At 41.0% G+C, this 25,092-nt stretch overlaps 1 protein-coding gene across 1 annotated transcript in view; it reads right to left on the bottom strand.

Annotated features, from left to right (window-relative positions):
- Hydin (HYDIN axonemal central pair apparatus protein) overlaps nucleotides 1-25,092 on the bottom strand; it is a 411,964-nt gene that overhangs the window by 129,091 nt on the left and 257,781 nt on the right. Inside the window, exons 24-30 of the mRNA XM_023565963.2 lie at nucleotides 17,573-17,722; nucleotides 16,875-16,953; nucleotides 14,581-14,688; nucleotides 14,105-14,314; nucleotides 11,892-12,029; nucleotides 2,835-3,012; nucleotides 707-834 (exon numbers count right to left, since the gene is read on the bottom strand). Coding sequence (XP_023421731.2) covers nucleotides 707-834; nucleotides 2,835-3,012; nucleotides 11,892-12,029; nucleotides 14,105-14,314; nucleotides 14,581-14,688; nucleotides 16,875-16,953; nucleotides 17,573-17,722 — 991 coding nt within the window. The remainder of the gene's footprint in view (nucleotides 1-706; nucleotides 835-2,834; nucleotides 3,013-11,891; nucleotides 12,030-14,104; nucleotides 14,315-14,580; nucleotides 14,689-16,874; nucleotides 16,954-17,572; nucleotides 17,723-25,092) is intronic.

Genomic DNA, 25,092 nt, shown 5'->3' with positions numbered 1-25,092 from the left:
CACTCCATATACAACCTAGGAAATCTCACCATGTCCTGTGATGACAGTGACCACCAATGAGTCTCAATTACTTTATCCAACCGATCTCTCTCCCCAAATCTCCTCGGAATGTCTCTAACTTCCTAGTGGCTGATGCACGGAAATTCCATGTTCAATGATAGACCATTTGAACTCATTTGCCTTCTCCTCCACCCACAAAATTGTGCTTCTTTTAAGTTTCTTATCTCTTCCCCTCATCATCTGAGTGAGATCTCGAGGTCACCCCTGCCTCACACCATATCCATTCAATCCCTATTCCTGATCAGTCCAACTCTTGAGTACATCCAATTGTACCCACCCCCATCGTCAATACCATTATTTTAAGTACTCCGTCTCTTTCCTAGAGTTATTCCATCAGCTTTCTAAAAAACTCATTTCCTCAAACCCTGTCCCCTCAAAGCTCCATAAAGCAGCTAGAGGGATCTTTTATAGGTGCAAATGTGATTTTGCCATCTTTTCTGGTTGAAAAATTCTCTCAGGAAAAAACTCTAAAACCCTTAATAGGTTCTCCGGGGCTTCTCAGCTTTTAGGCTCATCTGGCCTCCCTCACATCCCCCTTCTTTGTCTTCGTTACATCTTTCTCTTCCTCTTCATGTCCTTCTTGCCCCCGGACCTTGGCACACCCCCTCCTTCCCCGCACATTCGTGCAGAAGGAAGCTAGACTTACCTCGGAAGATTCATCCTCAGGCACTTCCTCAATTACCATCTCAGACTGCTCTTGGGTTTCATTTTTGTTGTTCTCTTTATCTATATTTTTTCTGGCCAGATCCAAGAAGGCTTTATATTTTTCATTGCCTGTGGTTGGAAGAAGGGAATCAGGGTTGGAAAACTATGCCCCAAACACAGCCTCTCAGCTCAGGGTAAAGTGAGGACGGAAGTGGACTTTCCCATGCTTTACCTGCCGTGTTTCCCGCTTCTGCTTAGAGAGAGAGGATATTTATATCTGAGACCTCACCGAGTCTCATGAGATTGAACTTGAGTGAACCAGCCGACTTTCAAAGACTTGAAGAATGGGGCTGGTGGGGACTGTTGCGGCTCCAGCACTGAATCCTCTACATCCTGGGATCCCCCAGCCCAGTGTTGGTCAAACTGGGGCACCTGGTACTCTTTAAGTCAGTTTCCATGTTTCTTAAGTTTCAGTTAACAAATAATATATTTGGGCTTCATCGCTTTAACTAAATCTAAATAAGCCAGGAAGGGAATCGGCGGAGAGATTTCAGATACTCAAATTTACATTAAGCCAGAGCAAATTCAGATGTTTTGGGGGCAAGTTAGGCAAAGTGATTACAATGCCTACCGTAAAACAAAAGGAAAAGCTGAGTCTGTGGCAGACTGTAGCAATAAGACAAGCTAATGATATTCAAGATTAAATTATTTTAAAGTCGTTACTGGTCAAGCTTTGTCTACTGCCCTGGTCAGACCAGCTGGGAATCTGGTTTACAAAGTCTGTGGCCAAGGATTTCCTTCTGACAGTTATAGTTGGTTCTTTGTTATCTGTAGCTTGGTGTCTGCACACTTAACCATGATTCAAAAATATTTAGAAAAATTGTGTCTGTAGTGGACACGTACAGCTTTTTTTCTTGATATCTCTAACAATCCAGTGCCACAAAGTACACTATAGTGGTAGCACGACTATGGTTCTTGCATTGTTTTAGTAATTATAAGAAAGGCTGGGGGATAAAGCTCAGCCTTACAGCCTGGCTAGCAAGGGTAACGTCCAGAGTTTGAGCCAGTAGCCACTCCCTAAAAAAAAAACCCAAAAAACTTTATCTAGATATTATAAGAAACCTACAGATGATTTAAAGGACATAGGAAGATGTACCTAGGATACACGCAAACATGATGCCATTTTATATAAGGAACTTGAGCATCAGTGGATTTTGGTATCTAAGGAAGGCCCTGGAGCCAGTGGGAGTCACCCTTCCCTGGCTGTAACTCTAGATATTCGAGTACAACGTGGTCTTAGTTTTATTGACATTTATATTCAGGTCTTCAGAGAGCAAACATGTAGGATTTCACAAATATAATCACCAGCAGATAAGTTAGTGACTTGCAGGAATGGGACAGGAAGAAGGCTGGGGAATGAGGGCTTAGCCAAAGGTTTTTAGGGAAAGCAGATTCTGAGAAACTCCAAGAAGGAAGCATGGAGAGATGCAAGGATTTTCTTGACTCTTGGTCCTGTGCCGCATGTCAGGAAGCAAAAGCAAGAGGGTCTAGGGCTGAGTTTGAGGATCTACCAAGGCAGAAATATCAGCCTGGTATAGAAGGGTGGCACTGGAGGCCGTACATGACTAGAAAGGCCTTGCTGAGGCATGTGGCAGGTGACTAATAATGTCTCATTTGACTTTCAGAGTATGTGATTCCAAAATAAGGGACCTTTCTGTGCAGTTGGATTTTGAGAATTCTACCCCTGGCAGTATGTCAGCCCTCACCTTGTCAATCAAAAAGACAACTATGAGTGCAATATTAAGGAAGGGGACTTGGGGAGAATTGTGATTGAGAGGAACATGCACTGGACCCAAAGGCCTTTGGAGGTGAAATTTTCTGCTCCCTCTATACATAATTCAGTGATGTCAATATTGACCGGGGATCTTAGTTTGATATTACCATAAGCTACTGCTTATCTCATCACAATCAGTCAAATTCAGCTCTTGCTCCCTACTTCTTTTCTAGCAATTGAGAAGTAACACAGAAGGGAAGTAGAGGGCATTGCTAGGTAGATAAATAAATCTTCAATGAAGCAAAGCCAAAATGTATTGTTAGACCTCGTGAGAAAAGACTAAGGGCAGTGGTACCTTTGAGGTTCCTGGGGAGATCCAGGCAGATCCGGGGAAAGATTCCCTCTCCTCTCAGAGTAATATTTTCTGGGTCCAGGTGGGCGATCTGTATCTGGAAGCTCCTTTGAAAGACCTCAGGTATGCCAGGTAAATAGTAAACTTTCAATACTTGCTCTTTATATGAGCTGATAAAACCCTGTGCAGAAGAAAGACCAAGAGAACATGGGATTTATAAAAGGACTTCCACTGCTGGGAATGTGACGGACTGGACAACCCCAGAGGTTAATTTTCCGGCTTATTCTCTACTTACACACCTCCCCAAAGATCTGTTACTATGACACTATAAGGAACTGTTAAGAAAGCATTAACAAGATAGGCAAAGTACCTGCCCCTCATCTCATAGAGGAGGAAACAGGAAGAGCAAACAAAAGAGTAAAATAAGCTCATCTTCATAATTCACCAGGAAACTCAAATGAAGATCATGGTAGGAATTTTTAGAACTATAAGATTGGTAAAATGTATTCAGTGTTGGTGAAAATCTGTATCACAGGAAATGCTCTGGTGGGAATGTCAGTGGGATAGGCACCGAGAAGAACACTTTAACATCATTTTATAAAGCTGAACACACACAGCCCATGACCCAGCAATTCCACTCCTGGGAGAAATCTTAGGAAAACTTGTACTTGTGGACCAGGAGACACACAGGGGAAATTCGTAGGAGGATTTTTTTTTTCTGCCAGCAAACTGTTGGTGAGGGCGCAGGGGAAACAAATGTGCTTTGACAAGAAAGCAGAAATTTGCTTTCAGTGTAGTTAGCAAAGGAATATTACTCAGCTGTAGAAGCAGATGACCAATAGCTACTGTGGGTGAGTGCTAGAAACACAATATTGGGTGAAAAAATCAAATAGTACCAGATTATATTTAATCATCTCTTTTAAAAAATAAAGCTCAAGATAAAGAAAAAGGTCATAGAACAAGGTCTCTAGGAGGACAAATATATTTTTTGATTTGTTTATTTATTTCCAGCACTAGAAAAATGCTAGAGAAAAATCTACTAGGTGCTTAAAAATTTGGAGAATCAATGAAGTCAAGCATTTTTAGGATGCATATATAAGTAATAAAACTGCTGTTAAAAAGGAAACGATAAAAACAAAATTCAGATTAATGGTTGCTGGTTACAAGGAAGCAAGAGCAGGAGACAGGAAATAAGCCAAGGTAGATTTCAATATGTAGATTATATGCATACCAACACATAAACAGATGTAAAAACATTACTAATCTAGATTTAAAGACGCTAGCAGGTTCATGATATTATGCTTTATGTGTCAAACAGGTTACATAGATTTCATTTTGCATACATAAAATATTATATAGTAAAACCTTAAAAATGGTGAATAAAGTAACAATACAGCCGTTAGGTCAGTAATCTGAAAATAAAAAGGCAGAAGAATTGCATGATTATAAATGACCAAATCTGACTGGACTCTGAACTTGGGAAAATAATACTAAGTTCCAGTTACACAAAAGTGTTTCCGAAGTCATTTTTGATAGGAATTTTTATAATTTCTGAACATTTTTGATGGCCTTTGTGTTTTACCAACAAAACCAGTTCTATTATGGAATTCTAGAAGGGAAACTTTTCTCTCCTTTGTGCATAAGATTGAAGAAAACATGAATCTGGGTAAATAATGGTAATGATAACATGTTGGTATATACCTATATATTTTTCATTTAAACACATATATGCACACACACACACACACACACACACACACACACACACACACATACAAGCTGGGTTTAATCTACAAGTAGGGTAAATAGAGTTACTTTCACCCCACACCTGGCCATGACAGTTAAATGTCACTGGTAGGATTCCTATGTGTCATGGTTTATGTCGGTGGCCCCCAGGCCTCATGTGTTTGCATTCTGCATTTGTGATTTGTTCATTGTCTAGTGCCTGGATTGATGGTGTCAGTGCTACACCCACCTCAAGGTGGAGCCAGAATACAATGTAATGGCAGGAAGAAGGTGTGTCTCTCTCTTGCTGGTGTCAGTTTTGTTGTTTGTAACCACCATGAACTGCGGCCCTGCCATGCCACCCTGCCTTGGAGCCAACTGAGTGTGGACTGAAACCTCCAAAAACTGTAAGAAATGAACCTTTCCTTTCCCAACTTTGGGCGTCAGGTATTTTGTCTCAGCGATGAGCATAAAGTAACTAAGACACTATAAGAAGCTGTGCTTCCCTCTGCCTCTACTCTCGATTGTGGAGATGTTGTTTAAACACTTTCCTTAATGTTTTCTATTTCATTGCAGAGAACTGACCAGGTCACAAGACAATCACTCACATGAAGCATTGTATGAAATTTTACATGTGTCATGGAGTGTGTGTGTATGTGTGCATGAGTGTGTGTGCACACACATGTATCAGGGATCACATTGTGCAGTCAAATTGCAAAACGTGCTCCGTTTCACATCTCTGGTATTGGCCCCACTTGTGCCTTCTCTCTTCTCACCCCTCCTTGGGGCAATGTACGGCACTCAGCGATGTGTGTTCCCAACAAAACCAGTTCTCTCGTGGAATTCTAGAGAGGAAACTTTGCTCTATTTATTATGCATTCAAATGTGTGTATACTGTTGAGTTCTGTCAATATTTGTTTTCATTTATGGGAATTTTTACTTTGTAATAGGAAAGTTGGCATATAGAAAAGGAAAAAAAAAAAAAAAAACCAAGCAGAAGGGAAAAATTCCATTGGACGCATAAAAAGCCCTGGTTCAAAAATCAAGGCACTGTGTGGGCGAAGGTTAGCACAGTGGGTCCAGGGCCTCCGTGCTTAGAAAGGCCAGCTGGCATCTGGGAACTGAGATGCTGGCATCTGGGAAAAAATGTTCTCACCACCCCCAATCAGACGGCTGCACCTGAACTGTGCAATCGATATGATTTAGTTGAGCACCTCTTTTGCCCTGGTGTCTGGAACTCTTGTGTGTGCCGGGCAGAGCGTACTAATGCAGCAGGCTCCCAATAAAAACCCTGGGCACTAATGAGCCCCGAGAAGCTGTCACATTATTGTCACAACTTGGTGCTGGGGGACCAAAGGTCCCGTGTTGACTTCACAGGGAGAGGACCCTTGGCAGCTCATCCTGATTTCTTTTGACTCCATCCCATCTGACTTTTCCCTTTGTTGATTTTACTTTGCATTTTTTGTAATAGAATATACAGTAATATAGTATAATAAATCTTAATTGTAAATACAACTTACTGCTGCATTCTATAAAGCTTCCTAGAGAAAATGGAACATGCAACATTAGAACAAGTTCTGCCAACCTTTCAATAAACAAATATTAACTTAGGTTACACACCATTCTAGGGAATAGACAGATAAAAAGTTCTAATTTTTCCTGTAATATTCAATCTGTCAAACAGCATGAATAAAGAAATTTATGGACCAATATTTGCTAATTAACAAAGATGCAAACATAGTAAACATTAGCTTATGAGTCCAGATTACATATATGCATATGTATTTAAAAGTGCAGATGGTTGGCTTTCGGGAGAACATGGCGGACAGATAGCAGCAGCTATGGAGGCTCTCTGAAAGACTCGGCTTAGAATTCAGGAATGGTGTGGAGCAAGGAGTCATAAGCAGGTGGAGATATGCTCTGCTGACCCAGGAACGAACTGGGCTGAGAGAAACCAACTTGGAATGCAGTCCTGGTGCTAGAACAGGAACAGAGGGGCCTCAGTGTGGAGGCTGGAGCCCGCGCCATTGGAAGCTGCGATTTGGGTTTCCTGCCACACGGCGGCTGCGTCTAACATCGGCTCGGCAGGGAGAGAGACCTGAGAATGGGAATCAGCGAACAGAGTTGAAAACAGGACGGGTGGGGAGCTGTGCATTGACTTGTGGTGAGGTGAGTGAGAGAAACTGACACTCTCCCACAGTTTAATGAGACTCCAGCGGAAGACATTCTGGGACTGGGCAGACTTGCGGGAGCGGGGCGCTGCAGCGACTTCAGCCACGTATCCCCCTCTCAAGCGGGACTGGTGAGAAGTGCCTAGCCTACGTGACGCTGCTGGTGGAGACCCAGTAGGCTAGTACAACCCAGATCTCAGAGCCTGAGGGTGGCCTGGAGGAGCGGGCCCCGTGTAGGCTGCCTGGTCTACAATTTCCCTACGTGACGCTGCTGGCGGAGACCCAGTAGGCTAGCACAACCCAGATCCCAGAACCTGAGGGTGGCCTGGAGGGGCGGGCCCCATGTAGGCTGCCTGGACTACAATTTCCTGGTGTGCTGCGGTGGGCGGGAACACCTAGCCGGCACAATTCAATCAGACTGTGGCTGACAGGAAATGAAGCTGGGCCTCCTATATATGCTTGCATATAAGGAACAAAGAAGAGGCAGCAACAAGAAAGGCTCCTCGACCCCCAATCCTGAGAAACAGGCAATAGCGGACACCGCACCAATAGACATAAAGTGCCATCTAGAGAGCCTCATAGATCAGTTCAGGAATGAAGTTATTAATGACCTGAAGCTAGAAATAAGTAGAATAGTTAGAGAAATGCTAAGCACCACCCAAGAAAAAACAGATGGTGGAATGGAAGAACAGAAAAAGAGGGGAGAATTGTTTGATGGAGAAAATAGAGAAAGCATAGAATACGTGAAGCAGGTTCAAAGAGATTACCAGCAAACTAAAAACTCAATCGAAAACTGGCATAACAGCTTGAAAGAAACTAAGGACAGACTATCTGAACTGGAGGGAAGATTTGTAATATGGGAGAATGAAATGAAAAACTTCTTAAAAGTAACAAAGAAACAAACAGCAATAATATAAAGACTAGAAGATGATAAGAGGACCCATAACTTAAGAATTAAGAACATAAAAGAAGAAGTAGGGACACAAACAAATGAGCTACAAAAGCTACTCACAGAAATAATCCAGGAGAATTTTCCTAATTTAGCAAAAGGTAAGGATAGTCAGATGTATGAGGCATACAGGACCCCAGCCACCTACAACCCAAACAGAGCAACACCCAGGCATATAATAATAAAAATTCCCAAAATTCAATACAAGAACAGAATATTAAAAGCTGTCAGAGACAAGAAACAGACCACTTACAAGGGAACACCCATCAGAATTACAGCAGATTTCTCAGCACAAACCATCAAATCACGAAGAGTGTGGGGGGAAATAATTCAAGCTTTGAAAGATAATAACCTCCAGCCAAGATTGATATATCCTGCACAACTATCCCTGGAAATTGATGGAAAAACAAGGTGCTTCCAGGATAAAGAGGAACTAGGGGAATTTGCAACCATCAATTCAACTCTACAGAGAATACTTCAGGATATTCTAAAAAAGAAAAATACAAAGAATCCAGAAATAGTGGCAGAGAGGCCACAATGAATGGAGCAGAAAACAAAATGAAGAAGACAAACTGACAACTAATGACAGAAAAAGAGCTCAACAGAAATGAGGCAGAGAAGATTGGATGATAGGAACAGTTATTTTGGAGAAAATGACGTCTTAATAGGTAATACTGATTTAGTATCATCTTGTTTTGAAGTCTCATCAAGCTTTTGTTCTTCTGTCTCCATTGGTCTAAACAGGTTGTATCTTATTGGATTTTATTATGTACGATAGTATAAGCAAAAACTTTTAAAGACAAGGAGATTATACAGAAACCATTGTTCATTTTCTGTTAGTTGATTCTAAATACCCTGTAATGCTGTCATTCTCTTAAATGGTTTTACATTGTTTTGATATATTTGATGCTACAGTATACGAAGTTATACTCAAAGATTTCAAGGAAAGAGACGATATGGTAACTACTTTTATGTCAGGATTATCTTGTGGTGAAACACTATTCTGCTTAAATGGTTATGTTTTGATCTGCGCTGTTTTGCTGTTATGCCCTGTTTTATCTCAATCTCCACTTCATTATTTTTTATTTTTATCCTTTTAATTAAGGGAAAAATAAATAAAAAATAGCAGGATATATTATAGTAACCCACTTTGACTTTCCATTATCTTGATTTAAAGCCCTGTATTACTCTCACCATCTTGTTTTTGACTGATGTCCACCTATTCTGTTTTGCTTGATAGTACCAGGTTCGAAAGTTTAGGCAACAGCTGTGAAGTTAGTGAGATTCATTATGACGCCCATTCTCATTGACTTTTATCTACTTTTGAAGACCTATAATGTCTCCAATGTTTTGGTTTTGTCAATTTTTTTCTTTACTGTTTTGTTCAATTTTATTATAACTGATGATATAGGCAATTCTATTAGAGATAGCAGGAGGCATTATGGTAACCATTATTGATCACCTTGTATTATGCTTTTACATTATCTATTATGTCCACCCTTTTGATTTGATTGACTCTGTTCTGTTAGGTCACATTTGGTTCTTCTGCCTTCCAAAAAAGTAATAAGAACTGTGGGAGCAACAAAACCCAAAATGTGTAATTGTCATTGTACAAAAGAGAGGAAAAGAAAGTGCTCTAAATGATATAATTGCATGCATATTTAAGTTTATAAGATAGAAAATGATATCACTGAGTTTTATTGGATCATTGAACAGAACTGTTTGCAGTCTCACTGTTGGAATGTCCACTTTACAAGCTTTAATTTTGTGACTTGAACAAGTATTTCTAAGATGACAATATGTAATCCATTAACTAGTGATTTCCTACTGTTCATTTTTTTCTGTAAATCTGCATAACTTGTACCCTTTCTCTGCTTTTTTTTCCTCCTTAAATAAAATTTTAAAAAAGTGCAGATGTTTGCCAATAACATACTATGTTTTTTTGTATTTTCTTTTTATGTAACTGTATTTTAGAATTAACTTGATGTTAGTACATTTAGAGCTGCCTCATCACTTTTGACTGTTGCATATTATTCCATTACATAGTATAAATACATTTTTAAAAACTAGATCCCTGATGCTGACATTTACTTTTAGTATATGTGCTGTCAAAGTGAGCACAATGGCATTTGGTTTTGTTTCTGTTATTTTTGTTATAGTCCTTATAGGGTATGTAGAAAATAATATATGTATCATTTTAAAAATGAGGACATTTAAATATGATGATCAGAAATAAAATTTCTGGCTGAAAGAGTAACTTCAATAAACATTGCCAAATTGTTCTCTATAAAGTTATATTAATTTACATAGACAACAGCAAGATAAATTAAAATGAATGCTACAGAAAAAAAGGAAGAAAAATATAGCAATGTGATAAAAGATGTAATAGAAAAATGTTAAGAAAAATAGGAGACAGTGAAAAAAATAATAATCATTTCAATCATAGTAATGATAAGAATATGTTAAATCTCTTTGTTGAAACATAAGACTTTTACAGAGGTTAAAAAAGATTCAACTGTGTATATTTTATGAATGATAGACTTAAAATAGATGATGGGCAAATGATGTAAGGCAAAAAGAAAGCAGAAACCACAATACTGAGACAAAGTGTAATTTAATGCAAAAAGCATTAAGAGGGAACACAAAGAGGGAACATTTAAAATAGATTAAAAAAATGCCATCCACTTCATTGTCATAAACTGCCATCAACACTGAAACAAAAATGTCTAAGCCAAAATTTCCACATATTTATAGAAAATAGATGGAAAATGCACAAATCTTTTAATTACCACTCAGTCTTAGGAAAGTTAAGCAGAAAATATATAAAAGACTTAGATGTTATTATAATTATTCAGTTTAATGTTATATTCATGATATTCTGGATTTTATAGACTTGAAAACATTGTTTTCAGGTATTCATGAGATTAAAAAAATCATTTTAGGCCACTAAAATATACAAATTCACAAAGTAGGAATTGAGAGGGCCACATTATCTGATCATGATAGAACAAACTCCCTCAATAGTAATATTAATAAGAGCTTATGTAACAAAAACAAAAATCTTAATGATTTAGAAATAATAATATATTTTACAATTATACTTGAAATGAAATTAATTCTAGACAATTTTTTAGGAAACAATGAAAATTATGGTAAATATTCATACATATTTAAAGGTAGCTTCTACTGTTTTTTGTTTGGTATCAGGGATCAAACTCGTGACCTTGCATTTGCCAGTTAGGGGATTACACCACTGAGCTAAATCCCCAGCCCAATTTTTGCTTTTTTATTCATCATTTTCCTAAAATTTATGGGGTTAGGTATGATCAGGCAAATAGTCTTACATTTTTCAGTATTAATTAAGAAAGAAGTAAAAGTAAGCATTCATTTCAGGAGGTTAGAGAAACCAAACAGAAGAGTAAATTCAAAAGAATAGCTAAGACAAATTGGAAAAAGAAGAAGAGAAAGAAGCAGACCTAACAGAGATTAAGATGTATTTTAAAGCCACAACAATTAAAATAGTACAGTGTTCATACAGGGACAGACAAGTAGGTCAAAAAGGACTAGAGAGACTAGCAATAACCTAAATATATGTGATAATTTAGGGGAAGAACAGATTTTATCATTACAGATGATAACATGCATTATTTTTGGATTATAATATTATAAATTATTATAAATGTATTCTTTATTTGTTTTAATATTTTTCAGTTTCCTTATAGCAATTATATGCCATTTTCATGATGAGAAAATTTCATTAGAAATCCCTCAACACTGGCACGGCAACATAACACAAACAAGGAACCAGTTGCACATTTGCTTTTAAAAAACAAACACTGTAGTCTGTTGGTGTTTTCACAATCTGCTAGTAAAAAAGGCTCTTGTTTGGTGTAGTTAGTGGAGAGGAAAACTTTGGGAATTACAAGGGAAGTGCAAAGATATTAGTGGAAATAAAATTAATTTTTTTATTACCATGCAAAAAAATCCATAGGTTGCATCTGTCTGGTTTACTGATGTCTCCCCCAGTGCGTAGGAACTGGTTAAACTAGGACTTAATTAATTCTTGTTTAATAAATAAGTAGTCTGACTTTATGTATTTTTCATTATTCTGAGTTCTTTAGTTTTAATAATAATCTTTGAAAAGTTACTCCCATAGTCCTGGCAGAATAGCACTCACCGACCTTGGGGACGTGGCCCCTCCTACTGTCTACTCACCGACATGGGCACAATCCGTGGCACCCCAGGGAGAAGGCTGACTGGGAAATACTGGTAGTCAGCCAGCACCTTGAACTCGAAGCCAACTTTTCCAGTGTTCTTCAGTGTAATCTCACGCTCTGTGACTTGGTCGAACAGCTTGAGGGGAGAAGAAGAAAGGGTGACTCTTCTGCTACCCACCTTTGGGATGCTGCTGTCACCAGGATGAAGGGAGATCAACACACATGCCTCACAGTTACAGCCTCTGCTCTTTGTGAGAGACACACATGGCAGTCCACATTTCAGAATCACAAAAAGGCGCCTCCTGGATCAGGAAGGCCTCTGGCCTCTGGACACCTTGCTCTTGCATTGGTGCTTCTGATCACTGGTTTACTTTACAAATGGCCTTGGGGGTGAATATCTAACTCTCACACCTCAGGAACTTGTATTAGAGAATCTTAGGGTGAGTTTTCAAAACTAAGAAAGTTTGCCTTCTGGATTCTGTTCTATAAGAAAAATATAAGATTTAAGTTCAGAATGTTCTGCAATGAATTTTTCCACTTACTTGGAAACCATGGGTGAGATTGGCTGGTTGCGTTCTTTTTTTAGTGTTTGCTAATATAATTCAACAGTTAATATACGAGGCCTAATAATAATAACTGAGATCACTTTAAAAGTCCTTAGGACAAGGTAGGGCAAAACTAGCTGCTTCAAAGAATAAGCAAAGAATAAGATAAGCCTGAGATAGATAATGAAGGAAAGAGAATCTACTTGATTAGCACAGTGGAGACAGTTTCAATCCGTGTTAGGTGCATTGGATTTTAGGTACAGTCTTTAATCTAAAAACATACATAATTCTATAATTATACAGGCACTATCTATTAATGGAGATTGAATCCTCATTAAATTTGGTAGGACATATGGTCTCTGAGTATGTACACAAAATCTAATTGCAGAGAGAAGGCGTTCAGACAGAACTGACTGACAATTATCCCCAAACAAAAACCAGAAAACACATTCTATTATGGCCTAAATAAAACCCTAATTGCCAAGGGGATAGAAAAATAAAAGACGGTAACTGGGGAAGGAGCTGGGTTGGGTCTTGTAGGATGTAAAGGTTGGGGTTTGGCAGAGGAGAGGATGGCAGGGATAATACAAGAGCAAGTGTGGAGGTAGGGAAGGACTGGGGTGAATTAAGCTCAGTGGGTCAACTGGCTTGGCCACAATCAAATGAATGGGGCCTAAGTGGGAATTATTGGTAATGAAATTTCTGTGTAAGGGGCACCAGTTAATAGAGAGACTTAAGATATCCTCATCCCGGTGGAGGAATGTGTCCCTGAGCTACTGTGTGACACAGAAAACAACTCATAGCCATTGAAGGTTTACATGACACAGCATTAACCAGATACTTAAGTAGCTGCAACTTCCTGGTGGAGGAGCAAGTGTCCTGCCTGTTTCCATCTTCTAGATGAAAGATACCCAGGCTTGGAGAGCTTATGTGGTCCCACAGTAACACAGTAGGGAGCAAAACAGGATATAAAACTGTGCTCTTTTCTCAGTACTACATTGCTTTCCCCAATCCTTCTGGGATTAATTGGTCATAGGCCGATGAGATGAAAGATGAAAGGTAGCTTTGGGAAACCTCATCTGGCAGTGATGTTTGGCGGGTTAGAGGAAGAAGCAGTGAGTGTGTTGTAACTCCTGCTTACAGTGGGTCTTAAGGAGCTTGTTATAAATTCAGATTCTCAGGCCATGCAGACTGATAGAACCAGAATCTGCACATTCATATGCACACAGCATGAGAGGAACTCAGGCATGGCTCGATGAGGCCCTGCGATGTCTTATTAGAGGCCAGGAGATGAGAAAACTGATCAGAGCAGGACCTGGTAGATGGAGTAGCAGGCACTGGACATTGAAAGAATGAAGGATAGGAGGGAGAGTGCAGGGGAAAAGGCTTGCAGACTGTGCACCGAGGTGTGAGGAAATGGCAGTGCTAATGTAAGAGCCAGAGAGGCTGCAGCAGGCTTCTGGGTGGACATCTGAGCATCCAACATGCTGAGCTCCAGGAGCTGCTGCTGAGGAGGATGATCAGGGTCAGAAGAGCAGATTAGGAATCCCGGGCAGGGATGAGCGTGAGACTGAGCTGACTGGGATTCAGGAGAGATTTGGGGATGAGGATTAGCATTCATGTTTAAAGCAAAACCAGAAAATCTCCTCACACTGGTTTGCAGTACCTGTGGCCCGTAGTTAATTTCCTTGGTGTCAAAGGAATAGTTGATCATGGAAGCCTGTCCCCTCAGTGTTATTTCATAGGTGGGCCCGCCTTCCACTTCACACAGAGCTTTGGCCTTTGCAGTGATGTCACAGTGTCCATAGAAGGTGAAAGATATTTGGTGGCTGCTGTATGGCCGGAGGGTTCCATAGAGGGGCAAAATGTCAAACACCTGCAGAGAGAGTCATCCCATGTGAGAACAGCTGCCAGGATGATGCAGCTGCAAAGGTAAGTTAAAGTCCTGGTGACTGACGAGTGTACTCCTAGCTCTTGTTTGATTCTGTAAAAGGTGACAAGCTCAGCACCCTGGCACTCTGAACACATAGGATGGGAAGGGTGCTAACAGTGCCCTGGAGAGATGGAAGTTTCTAATGCAGGGCAGGAGCTTAGTTAGAAAAGTCGCACCAGAAGATCTCAGGACCCAGGAGTATTACTCACTTCTTCGATCCCCATGGAAACCAACTCCTCTTGAAAGATCCATAGGGGTTCCTCAAACTCCAGCTGGCTTTGGCTGCTTTCTGTTGAAGAAGAGTTAGGTTTTCTTTCCTAGAAGTGAAAGATATGAACAACAGCTAGCAGGCATTATAATGGATCGTTGAAATGCACCTTCCCCATATAAAAAGGAAGTGTGTTACATATGATCATGAAACAGTATATTTTTTCCCCCAGGGTGATAATAGAACAATGCCCCAAATGTATATATAAGGGTGTTTACTGAAGTGTCATTTATAATATGAAGTCTGGAAGCAAACTAACTGCTCCAGCAGTAAGGGTCACTTTATATGAAGTGCATGTGGTACATGTATCTATGGAAGACCATGCGATGTGTCCATATGGGCTGCAACAGATGCAGAGTCACAGAATTGACTTAGAAAGCAGTTCCATTCCTATGAAGTTCCACAGGCCTCCTTAGTCTGACCGTGTGAATGGGTTAAATTCATTCTGAGATTTGCATACACAAACAGATATCTGGGAAGTTACTGTTCCAATGGTATTTTTCTGTAAATGATGGATTTTGAGGATTTTTGTTTTACTTTTTCTGTACTGTTGAATTTTCTATGACAAGCATCTTTGGAAACAAAAAAAAGGGAACACTATAAAAAAGTATTTTATATGCTTACATACTTATTCTAAAAAAAATTGAGAAATATTTGAAAATTGAAAAAAGTTCCAAAGGGGAAAAAAAAAACAGTCAATAGTTATACTACAAATATATGTCCATATGTCCATATTGTGTATACATGCATTTATATTTTGAATTCTGATTTTTCAGTTGACATGAGTGTCACCCTCTCGTGTAACCGAATATTCTGCACAAGTGTCATTTCAAATATTAAAAAGTAGTTGATACATATATATGCTATAAGTTTAAAATATTCGCCATCCCTTCTCCCCAATTCTTCAGCTCCCTTCACCGGATGACCATCATCCATTCATATACCATCTGATATGTTCTACTTTGTTGTTTTCTTTATTTGACCAGTAGTTTATGAGGGCTTATTGAGAACCAAATCTAGATACAAGGATATAATAGTGAACAAGACAGAATAAAATTCCTGTCCTCCTAAAGTTTGCATTCTAGAGACATTCTATGCATAAGCAAATGTGTCTGTGCACTTATTTGAGAAATAAAATATATATACTTGGCCTAACTGCCAAGTATTGCAGCTCCACAGCTTGATGGATATGTCTCCTCATTGAAAAAATTGGAAAAGGTAATAGTACACATTTAATAAAGCTGTAGGAGAAATGAAAGGGTTAATACAAAAAATACTTAGGGTAGGGCAAAAGCATTTAAGTGCTCAGCAAATGTTAGCTGTTTTTATACTGGGTAGCACATTATGCATCCCGTTTCACAACTAGCATTTTGACTAGATATAATCAAAGATTGCCGAAATCAGTATATAGAAAACTTCCTCATTTTTTAAAAAAAGGATCTCATTGTATTGCGGTATTGCAGTATGTGATTCATTCATTTGGCCTCCTATTGGTGGAGCTGTTTCCACCTTTTCTTGCTCTCACAAACAAAGCGACACTATACAGGCATAGTCACATGTCTTAATGTAAACATAAAAGTCTATCTGGAAAATACCTTTCTAGAAGAGGAACTATGCATTTTACATTTTGATATGCTCTCCACATTGTATGTCATAGAGGTTATGCCAGTTCACACCGTTCCTTACCAAGAATGAAAATGCTGGCTCGTGCCTCTGCATTGATGCAATTGATATGAATACTATTTAAAAAATATTGCATGTCATCATAGACACACAGGCATTTTTTCATTATTTTTCAATATTTTGCTATTGAACAGTGTAACAAGCATTTTTGCAATCTTTGTGTGATGCTCTCCTTCAGGTATCATTTTAGAAAGAGAATTTAAGGCTATGCATTATTAAAGTCTCTCGAGATCTCATTTTTATTATGGAAAGACTGAGAAACACCACTCTCTGTCTTAGTAGCCTCTGTCTAGGGGGTTGCAAGAAGATTAGGCGATCCAGGTTTGGATCATGTAACTGGTTTTTCCATCATGGCGAAGATCTGGGTCTTGCGCTCAGGTTAAGGTCCGGACTCTGGGAAGGTTTAGTTGGGATGTGATCTGGTTAAAGCTGTGCAGCCTCTTTTCAGCTCAACCTCTGCACTGCACTTGCCTCTCTGCTGCTGAATCTGCCTTTGTTTTGGGAGAGACCCTGCCCTTGTTAACCCCCCCCCCCCCGGGCAAAGAACCGTACGTCTGAGATCAGGGTGGATGCTCTGAATTTTTCCAGTTCTTTTTCTTCAGGCCCAACATCTTCATTCATCAGGGAATTCCTGAGGAATTGAATGAAACACAGTCACTCATGTGATATCCACAGTTGCATAGTCTCAGTTTTGTCTCCCACACCCGCAAAGGAAGGGAAGGTCGCCTTTCTCAAGAGATCAACTGGCAGTGTATGGTTGCCCTCTGCCCCAGAGGGGAAGTCTAGGCCACCAAAGTGGTCAACTTTCTGTAAGGTCTACCCCTTCTTTTGCTGTAGGATCAAGGGTATGTCCAATTTACAAAAAAAAATCTTAGGAAGCTCTACCAATTCTTCAGATGACTTGGATGGTTCCTCAGTGCTCCATGTTAAATTTCATAATTTACTGGAGCATTTTATCATGAGGATTTAATGTTTGGTGGGTTATCATATCTGGTCCTGCTTGTCCTATGGATTTGATCCCAGCTGTAGACCTTGACCTTATGAAGAGGGCCATGGGAAGTTCTATCCCCAGGATTCAGAATTCTATAATCTCCTGAAGGCACAGAGAGGATAATCCAGGGCTTACATATAGAAGACACTCACAAACTGTTAACTGTGCAATGGTTGAATGAATAATGAGGATGTAAATCAGGTTAGAGAAAAGAGTGCTATTAAAGAAACATCCATGCTGGTTTTTCATTTTCACTTACTTAATAGAATCACTTAAATACGTATCTGCAGACTTGAGCATAGCTGGGATTGATGGCAAGCTGGCAGGCCTTGAGCCTGGGGAGACAGACTCTGTCTGGGATGTGGGGGCAGTGGAGAGCTTCTTCGGCCACGTCAAGAATCTACAAATCCTTGGGGGAGGGGGGACAAAGGGTGACACAGGTGCACATTAGCTTTTGTAAATTGGTGCCCAGTGGCATCTTACTTTCAAAAGTCAAACTCTACATCTTAGACCAGGGAGAACTAGAAGACCACCCTGTAATCTCCTTTGGACTTGTTTTCTTCAAGTCTTAGCTAAGGTTTCATTTGTCCCTAAAGTTTTCTGGCGATCTGTTCCTCCTGGGTCAGGTATCTCTCCTCTGAGTAGCTACAGGTCTCTGGGTTCCTCATGTTTACACACTCATCTTTCCCGTGCCTGCTAGACTGTGAGATCAGTGAGGAATTGAACCAAATAGGGTACCTGACACAGATAACAGAAAGCAGGGCCACGGCTAGGGTGAAGCACGTAAAGGACGTCTTGTCAAGGTCCTGGACGTGCAGGCTCAGGCTTTTCACATGATGTTGGCCTTCTTATAATGTGTCACATTGCTTCCTCAGCCTAGTCTTATCCAACTGTTACCCTATGCTGCCACTCAAGTTCTCTGAGCAGAGGACACCACAGGGGAAAACTGGTGTACCAGCTGGTGCTGAAGTTTGTCTGTCCAGGTTTCACTGATTACAAAGGCCTTTGGATGCCACAAAGGCCAAGGTGGTTGGGTTGCCCCTATCCTTCACGTTGGGGGGCTCTTCTCTTCCCCTTCCCCATACTTCTCAAGCCCCTGATATCAATTTCAACCAAATTTCACTTGTATATTCATCCTGGCCTCATATGGACTCTGAGGCTCAGTACAAATATCATGTACTGTATGAATCTCCCGCCACTGTCAAGCTTCCCCTTGCAGGAAATTCTTTCTTCCTCTGAAATGTCACAGAATTCCACCTGCACTTCTTTTAGGATACTATCAACCTTCCATGATGTCCTGGAATTTCACTTCCTGGACCTCAGGTGCTCCACTACCATCCAGGGTTTTTGCCATGTTAAGTGTTACTTAATAAAGCAAATTTATTGAGGAATAATTTACATAGAAAATTCACGCATAACCATACACTCTGATGAAGTTTTAAACACACGTGTACCAATATATTGATAGAACATTTATGTCATCCTAAAAAGTGTCACATGCTTTATGTTTTTACAGATTTGCTACAGTTTCATAAAATGGAATATATTCTTACATGTCTGACTTCTTTTGTTCAGCATAATGTTTTTGAGATTTATTGTGTCACATTGAGAAGCAGTCTTTTTCCCTTATTAACTGAGTAGCATTTTATAACATGGATGGCTTATCTATCTTGTTGATAGACACCTAGGCCATTTCCAGCTTTTGGATACTATTGATAAAATTGCATTTGTGTGCAAATCTTTGTGTGTTCATTTGTTTTCATTCTTTGCTATAGTTTGGACCTGAAATGTTCCTTAAAGGGCCCAGTGTTTAATGTTTGGACTCCAGCTTGGTACCATGGGGACATGGTGGTGGAACTCAGGAGTGGGGCCTACTGGGAAGTCGTTAGATTGCTGAGGAATGCTCTCAAAAGGGATAGTGGGACACTCTGGTTCCATTCTCGTCCCATTTTTGCTCCCTAGCTGATGATGAGGTTAGTGATTTTGCTTTGCCATAGGCCCCTGCCATGACAACCTGCATTGCCCACTACATGCTCCAACAGAACAGGGCCAATTAATTGGTCATGGCTGAAAATTCTAAAACTGTGAGCCAAATTAAAATGTTTTCTTTCTAATTGAGTATCATAGGTATTTGTTACACTAATGGAAAACTAACATATTGTTCTTGGGCAAATTCATAGGAGGGGAACTATTGGGTTATATAGTGTATGTATATTTAGCAATATAGGAAACACCAAAGAATTTTCCACAGTGGATGCACCATTTTACACCACCACCCAGAGTGTGTGAGAGTTTTGGATGGTTACATCCTCATCCATGTATGGTAGTCAGTCTATTTAATTTTAGCCATTCAATGATTTTACAGTGATACTATACTGTGAGTTTATTAATAGCTTATTTTAAAGGACATTCTTATAACATTTTCTATAAGTGAAAACCCAGTATTTAATTGAAAAATCAATTAAAAATATCAATATTATTTTCTTAACTGGTGAGGGCTCTAAGCTGAACCTTGCTTGCTCTATTTAACAAGGAATATCTGTTCATTTTCCCGTTAGGAAAACATAGGGCTAGAACTATCTATAGCTGAGATTATTACTCTACAGAAGTGTGAACTTTTGGAGCGCAGGATCCAGGGTATTTCTTTTTTGTGACTTCAGAACACAGGGTCTAATACACAGAGCGTGAGCTCAATAGATGTTTGATTCAATAGAGAGGTAGATGGTGGATGGATGAATGGGTGGATGAGGGATGGTTGGATGGATGGACAGGTAGTTGGATGGCGGGGTAAATGGCTAAATGAGAACAGATGAACAGCATGCAGGGTGGTAGGGCTATTCTGTAGCACATTCCCATCTCCATGGCTTTGGAGAAGTGAGGGAAAAGTTCTTTCTTAAGCTTCCACTTGGCTTGTTCCAGACCAGCTGTCTCTAGTTGACTGTGCCTTAGGATGAAGCCACATCATTCTAGCCAGAGGATTCATGTTGGGCAGGATGCAAGAAAAATCTCTTGGGAAGCTTCTAAAAATAAAAACTCTTGAACCCCATCTTTTGGGTAGATTTTGATTCAGCAGGTCTCAGGTAGGAGCTAGGTGTTAGAATATTTTAGTCTTCTCAGGTGCTTCTAATGGACACCCAGATTGAAGAGTCACTGTGGGTGGGAATGGCAACGTGATAGCTCAGGACAGAGCTGATAATTAACGTGGGGTTAGCACTGACGCCTTACCAGCTAGGGACTTTGAAAGTCAGCAAAGGACAATTCTGAGCACTTATTAAATCACTCGAGGTCAGCAGAGATGTCTGGCCCCACCAGGGGAGACTTCTGCTGATTGCTGCACATATAATAGCACTGTTGTATCCAACATTTGCAACCCCTGGGATGCTGTGCTGAATGAAAAGAGTGTGTGTGGGCGTATCTGTAAGGCAAAAATAGGAAGCTGCAGAGCGCCTGCCTACCTGAAAAGAAACAACACCTCAGCTGACAATGGTACCTGGACAACTAGGAAGTGAGAGATTTCTTTGGAAACAAAGAGAGGAGATGGGCTCAACCCCAGGAGACAGCGAAACCTGTATCAGAATCAAGGCTACCACTTATTAAAATAGGAAAAACTGCTCCAAAAAATGGAAACGGAACACTGGTAGAGTTGTTTTTCTTTCTTTCTTTTTTTGGCGGGGGAGGAATCAGACCTCACTTTATTCTCAAGTATAGATGATTACTTTCCTGCTATGCTGACCCAAACAGGATTAGATTCACTTATTTTCAGAAAAGAATGCATAGCAAACAAGGAAAATCAATACCGCTCCAATTCCAGAGCTGCCCATATCAGAATTGCTGGAGAAGCCAGGAAAGGGACAGCCCCTCTGGCCAGGGCAGAATCATGTGAATGTCAAACACTTGCTGATCAGCAGCACTGGCTTGGGATCAGCAGTTTCCCTCCTCATGTTTTATTTTGAACTCTTGGGTGAGGATCAATACACTGTTTTGTGCTGCAAATTATATAAAAATATCCCACCATGCTCATTTCCTGTTTTCCCTTCACTGGAAGCAGGATTGTGCCAAAATAAAGCCCCAAAGAAAGAGTGTGTTCCAGTTAATATTCTGCAGTGGAATTCACATGGATGCAGATGGGAGATTGCATGTGAGACACCCACTGAAGTCTGTGCCGTGCAGCTGGGTCTGGGGAGAAAGGTGGCAGGAGGGGTAGCCTTGGAGTAGACAGTGACTTCTAATTCACTGATTCCTTAGACCTGCCTTCTCAGAGCACTGCTGCCGAAGGTGAACAGAGCCCCAGGCTGTATGGAAAGGGCTGCAGGTGTGTTTTGTTTCTCTGGATAAAGAGGACCTGTGCATGCTGTTTTTCAAACTAATAACTGTGACAGAGGCTGTTGGCACACTGTCTAGCTCCCCTTCGGAGATGCGCCCATCACCTGGGTGCTGTGAACGTGGGTTGCAATCTTCTCTAGAGCATTGTCCTGCCTGCTGGGAGCTGCCTCACCAGCCCTCAGCTGCCCAGGAGAGCACATCTTCCCTCCCATGGGCTCAGCTTGTAGGAAAAGGCCTGACTGAGGGGGGTGATGCTGTAAAGGTCCAGCCTCCTTTGCTCTGGATGGAACAAACACTGTGATACACTCTATTGTCCAGAGTCCCCCTTGGCATCAGGCAGAGGTTAGACTTCTTCTGAAATCACATCTGTCTTTCTTTCCTTCTTCCCACTCTAGCCTCTCTTAGCTTTCACAATTTCTCCCAAGAGCCCGCCCTAAAAAACTGAGCCTAAGAGCCACAGTCTCAAGCTCTGCATTGTATGGTTCCAAAGATGAGTGACCCTTGCTTTAGGAACTCAGAGGCCAGTGAGTCAGTCAGACACACAGGAGCAGGTATGACCGAGGGCACAGGCACTCCCACAGAGATGCACAGAGTGGGCTGGAGCCAGGTGATTGGCTAATGTGGCCTGAGTTTGAATTTTGACTTCCCCACTTCCGCCACTATGGGACCCGAGTGTACTGTGATAGATCCTCCTTATTTGCTTGTTGCAATACTTCGTTCATGTTAAAAAACCTTGGTCCTGTTTCTAGGTCACATCCAGTGTCCAGTGGTGGGGAGCTGTTCTGGTGCTGGGCTTGGTGGGGATTAGAGCCATGCCTGGGACTGAACAGGCCCGGAATGACTCCTCCTGGATACATGAGGAAGTTCAGGAAGGAGCGTAGAGTCTCACTGTATTTAAAATGAAGAACAGTGCTTTTCGGGGAAGCGTGGGAAAGACATAGGAACTTAGGAAATTTACCTGTAAAGGAAAAAGGACAGAGAGAGCTTGGCCTCCTTAGGGACGACCGAGAAGCTTGTTGAAGGAGCAGAGGGTGTGTGGGTGCCAAATGCAAGGAGATGATGATGATGATGATCATGATGTCAATGATGGCGATGGTGAAGAATTTAAAAGATGTGACTTGGGGCTGGCGGAGGCAGGTGAGTTAGGAAGGGAGAACTGTGGCAGTGAAATCAGAGGAGGCGCTGTTCCTTGGCTTGTGACCTTCCGCCTGGATGTGGGGGCAGCCGTAGGAAAAGCATCTTGGGACGTGGAGTGTCAGGTGGGATCCTTAGCCCAGGGTCCCGCTCCTGCCCTCCACCTTCTCAGGTTCTGCCGCCTTAAGAACACCCCATTTTTCTCCACATTTGCCATTACCTCTACGACCAAGGCCGCTACTGCCTGTGTTTGGGTTTCTAGCACAGTTTTCTGTGTGGTTCTCCTGGTTTTTATTTTTATAGAAGTGACACAGAAATAGAAAACATCCTACTGCGTCTTGTTTTCCACCACCGTTCATAGCATACTTCAGAGTTTTGGTTGTTCGAGGGTTATCTCCTTTCAATCCAGGCTCCCTCCTGCAGCCCAAGTGATGTTTCTGATCATTTCACTCCTCCATTTAAAACTTTTGGAAGGTTTCCTTATTTTCCTGAGAGCAGAGTCACAATTCCTTAGTGAAGTTTACAGGGTCCTTTTATAGTCAAGTCTCTTATTCTTTCTCCACCGTTCCTGAGTCTTTCTTTTTTCAATTCTTGCTTCTTGGCTGCTTGGGTCTAGCCTAACTTCCTAAAACCCCCCAGAAGGTTGTTTCTCACCTACAGGCCTTGGAATGCATCCTTCATCTCTCTAAAACACCCTCCATCCTTTCGGTCCAGTTAACATCTACTTAAACTTTAAGCTTTAGCTTTAGCTGTTAGTTTCAATGAGACATTTCCCCTGACTCTAGACCAATGTTAGGGTCATCTCCACGCTTTTGTAGATCTTATAATTCACTCATCAGTGGGCAGGAGTCACGCACCACTGTCCCTAGCATGTATGGTACCAAACTTCAAAATAATGCTATTTGTCAAATGAATAATTCTATTCAAAACTCCTGCAGTGAATGCCCTATATTTAAAAATGATATAAAGATCTTATTTTGCCTACTATGCTATGCCATGTACTATAGAGACGGCCCCAATAACCCTCCAATTCCTGTAACCATTAACTTTTTTTTTTGTCTTTTTTCCTTTTTATTGGTACTGGGGACCGAACTCACGACTGCCCGCTTGCAAGGCAGGTGCTTATGCTGCTGAGCTAAATCCCCAGCCCCCAACCATTAACTTTTGCATTGCAACTTCCTTTGCCTTTTCTCCCATCAACAAGCAGAGTCTATTTCCTTCAGACTCTGACTCTGGGCTTGACTTGACTTCTTTGGCCAATGATGCAGTAGAAAGTATGATTTTTAATCTGGTGCTATCGAGTGGTTTTGTACTTTCCTTCTCTTTCTCTCAGCTTCTTTCACTTTGTAAACCAACCCTCTATTCCTTCCTTCTGAATCCACAGATTACAACAAACCCACTCCAGCTAGGTAGGCCCTGATTCCTGCCTATGCATGGAGCAGATTGTAGCACTGCCTTTACACTGTACTACACCTGAGCAAATTCCTGAGCTCCCTGGGCACAAACACAAAGTCCCTACCATGTTTCCATGTTTATTGTTTGGCGCTGTGGTCTTATATTTGTTGCCCTTCCCACACTGGGGAGCAAATGACATTGGGAAACAGAAGGGGCTGGTACTGCCTCCCCCTTCCATCCTAGCTCTGCCATATGAAAAGGGAAGCCAACCACAGACACCAGCCCATTATGGAAGGCAGCCTGCCCGTGCTCTCTGACACTATTGTGTTCCAGCTGGCATCTTGTGCTAAGATGAAGTTGATGAGCGAAAACTGAGTAGCTGAAACTCAAATAACCAGAACCTAGGGGGAGATACTAATGATACTCAGAAGGAGTTGCAATTGAGTTTTCTAGAATAGTGGTTCTTGTGGTTGCTTGTCCATTGGGATCTCCTGTGGAATCTTACAAAAGATGGCTGCCTGAGGGCCAGCCACAGAGATTCTGATTTCCTTGGCATTAGTGTTTCAAACCTCCAGCATGATTCTGAATGTGCAGTGTAGGGTTAGGGTTAGGATTAGGGTTAGGAGGGCCACAAAGAAAATGGTGGCAGAGCAAGCGGGTCAGGTGACAACTGCATCCAATATTTATTGCTCATTCTCTCTCAGGTAGTAATCACTTGATAAGAAGTACCTGATTTATCTTCATGATAAATCATGAGGGGACACTGTTATTATCTCAGTCTTCATATGACAAACCCGAGGCTAGTAAGTAGTGGCTGAGGAAGTTAGCTGGTATCAAAGCTCAGGCTTTTAACCACGACACAAGGAGCACAACAATATATTGTCTAGAACCTTTCCTTGGAAGAAGAAGACCCCATCCTGATTTTTG

The sequence above is a fragment of the Cavia porcellus genome, unplaced genomic scaffold (genome assembly GCF_034190915.1).
Source record: "Cavia porcellus strain 051 isolate PalLab524CR breed Dunkin Hartley unplaced genomic scaffold, mCavPor4.1 scaffold_4, whole genome shotgun sequence".
Taxonomy (NCBI): Eukaryota; Metazoa; Chordata; class Mammalia; order Rodentia; family Caviidae; genus Cavia; species Cavia porcellus.
The sequence above is the reverse complement of the archived record's forward strand: the minus strand, read 5'-3'. Positions and strand labels throughout refer to the sequence as shown.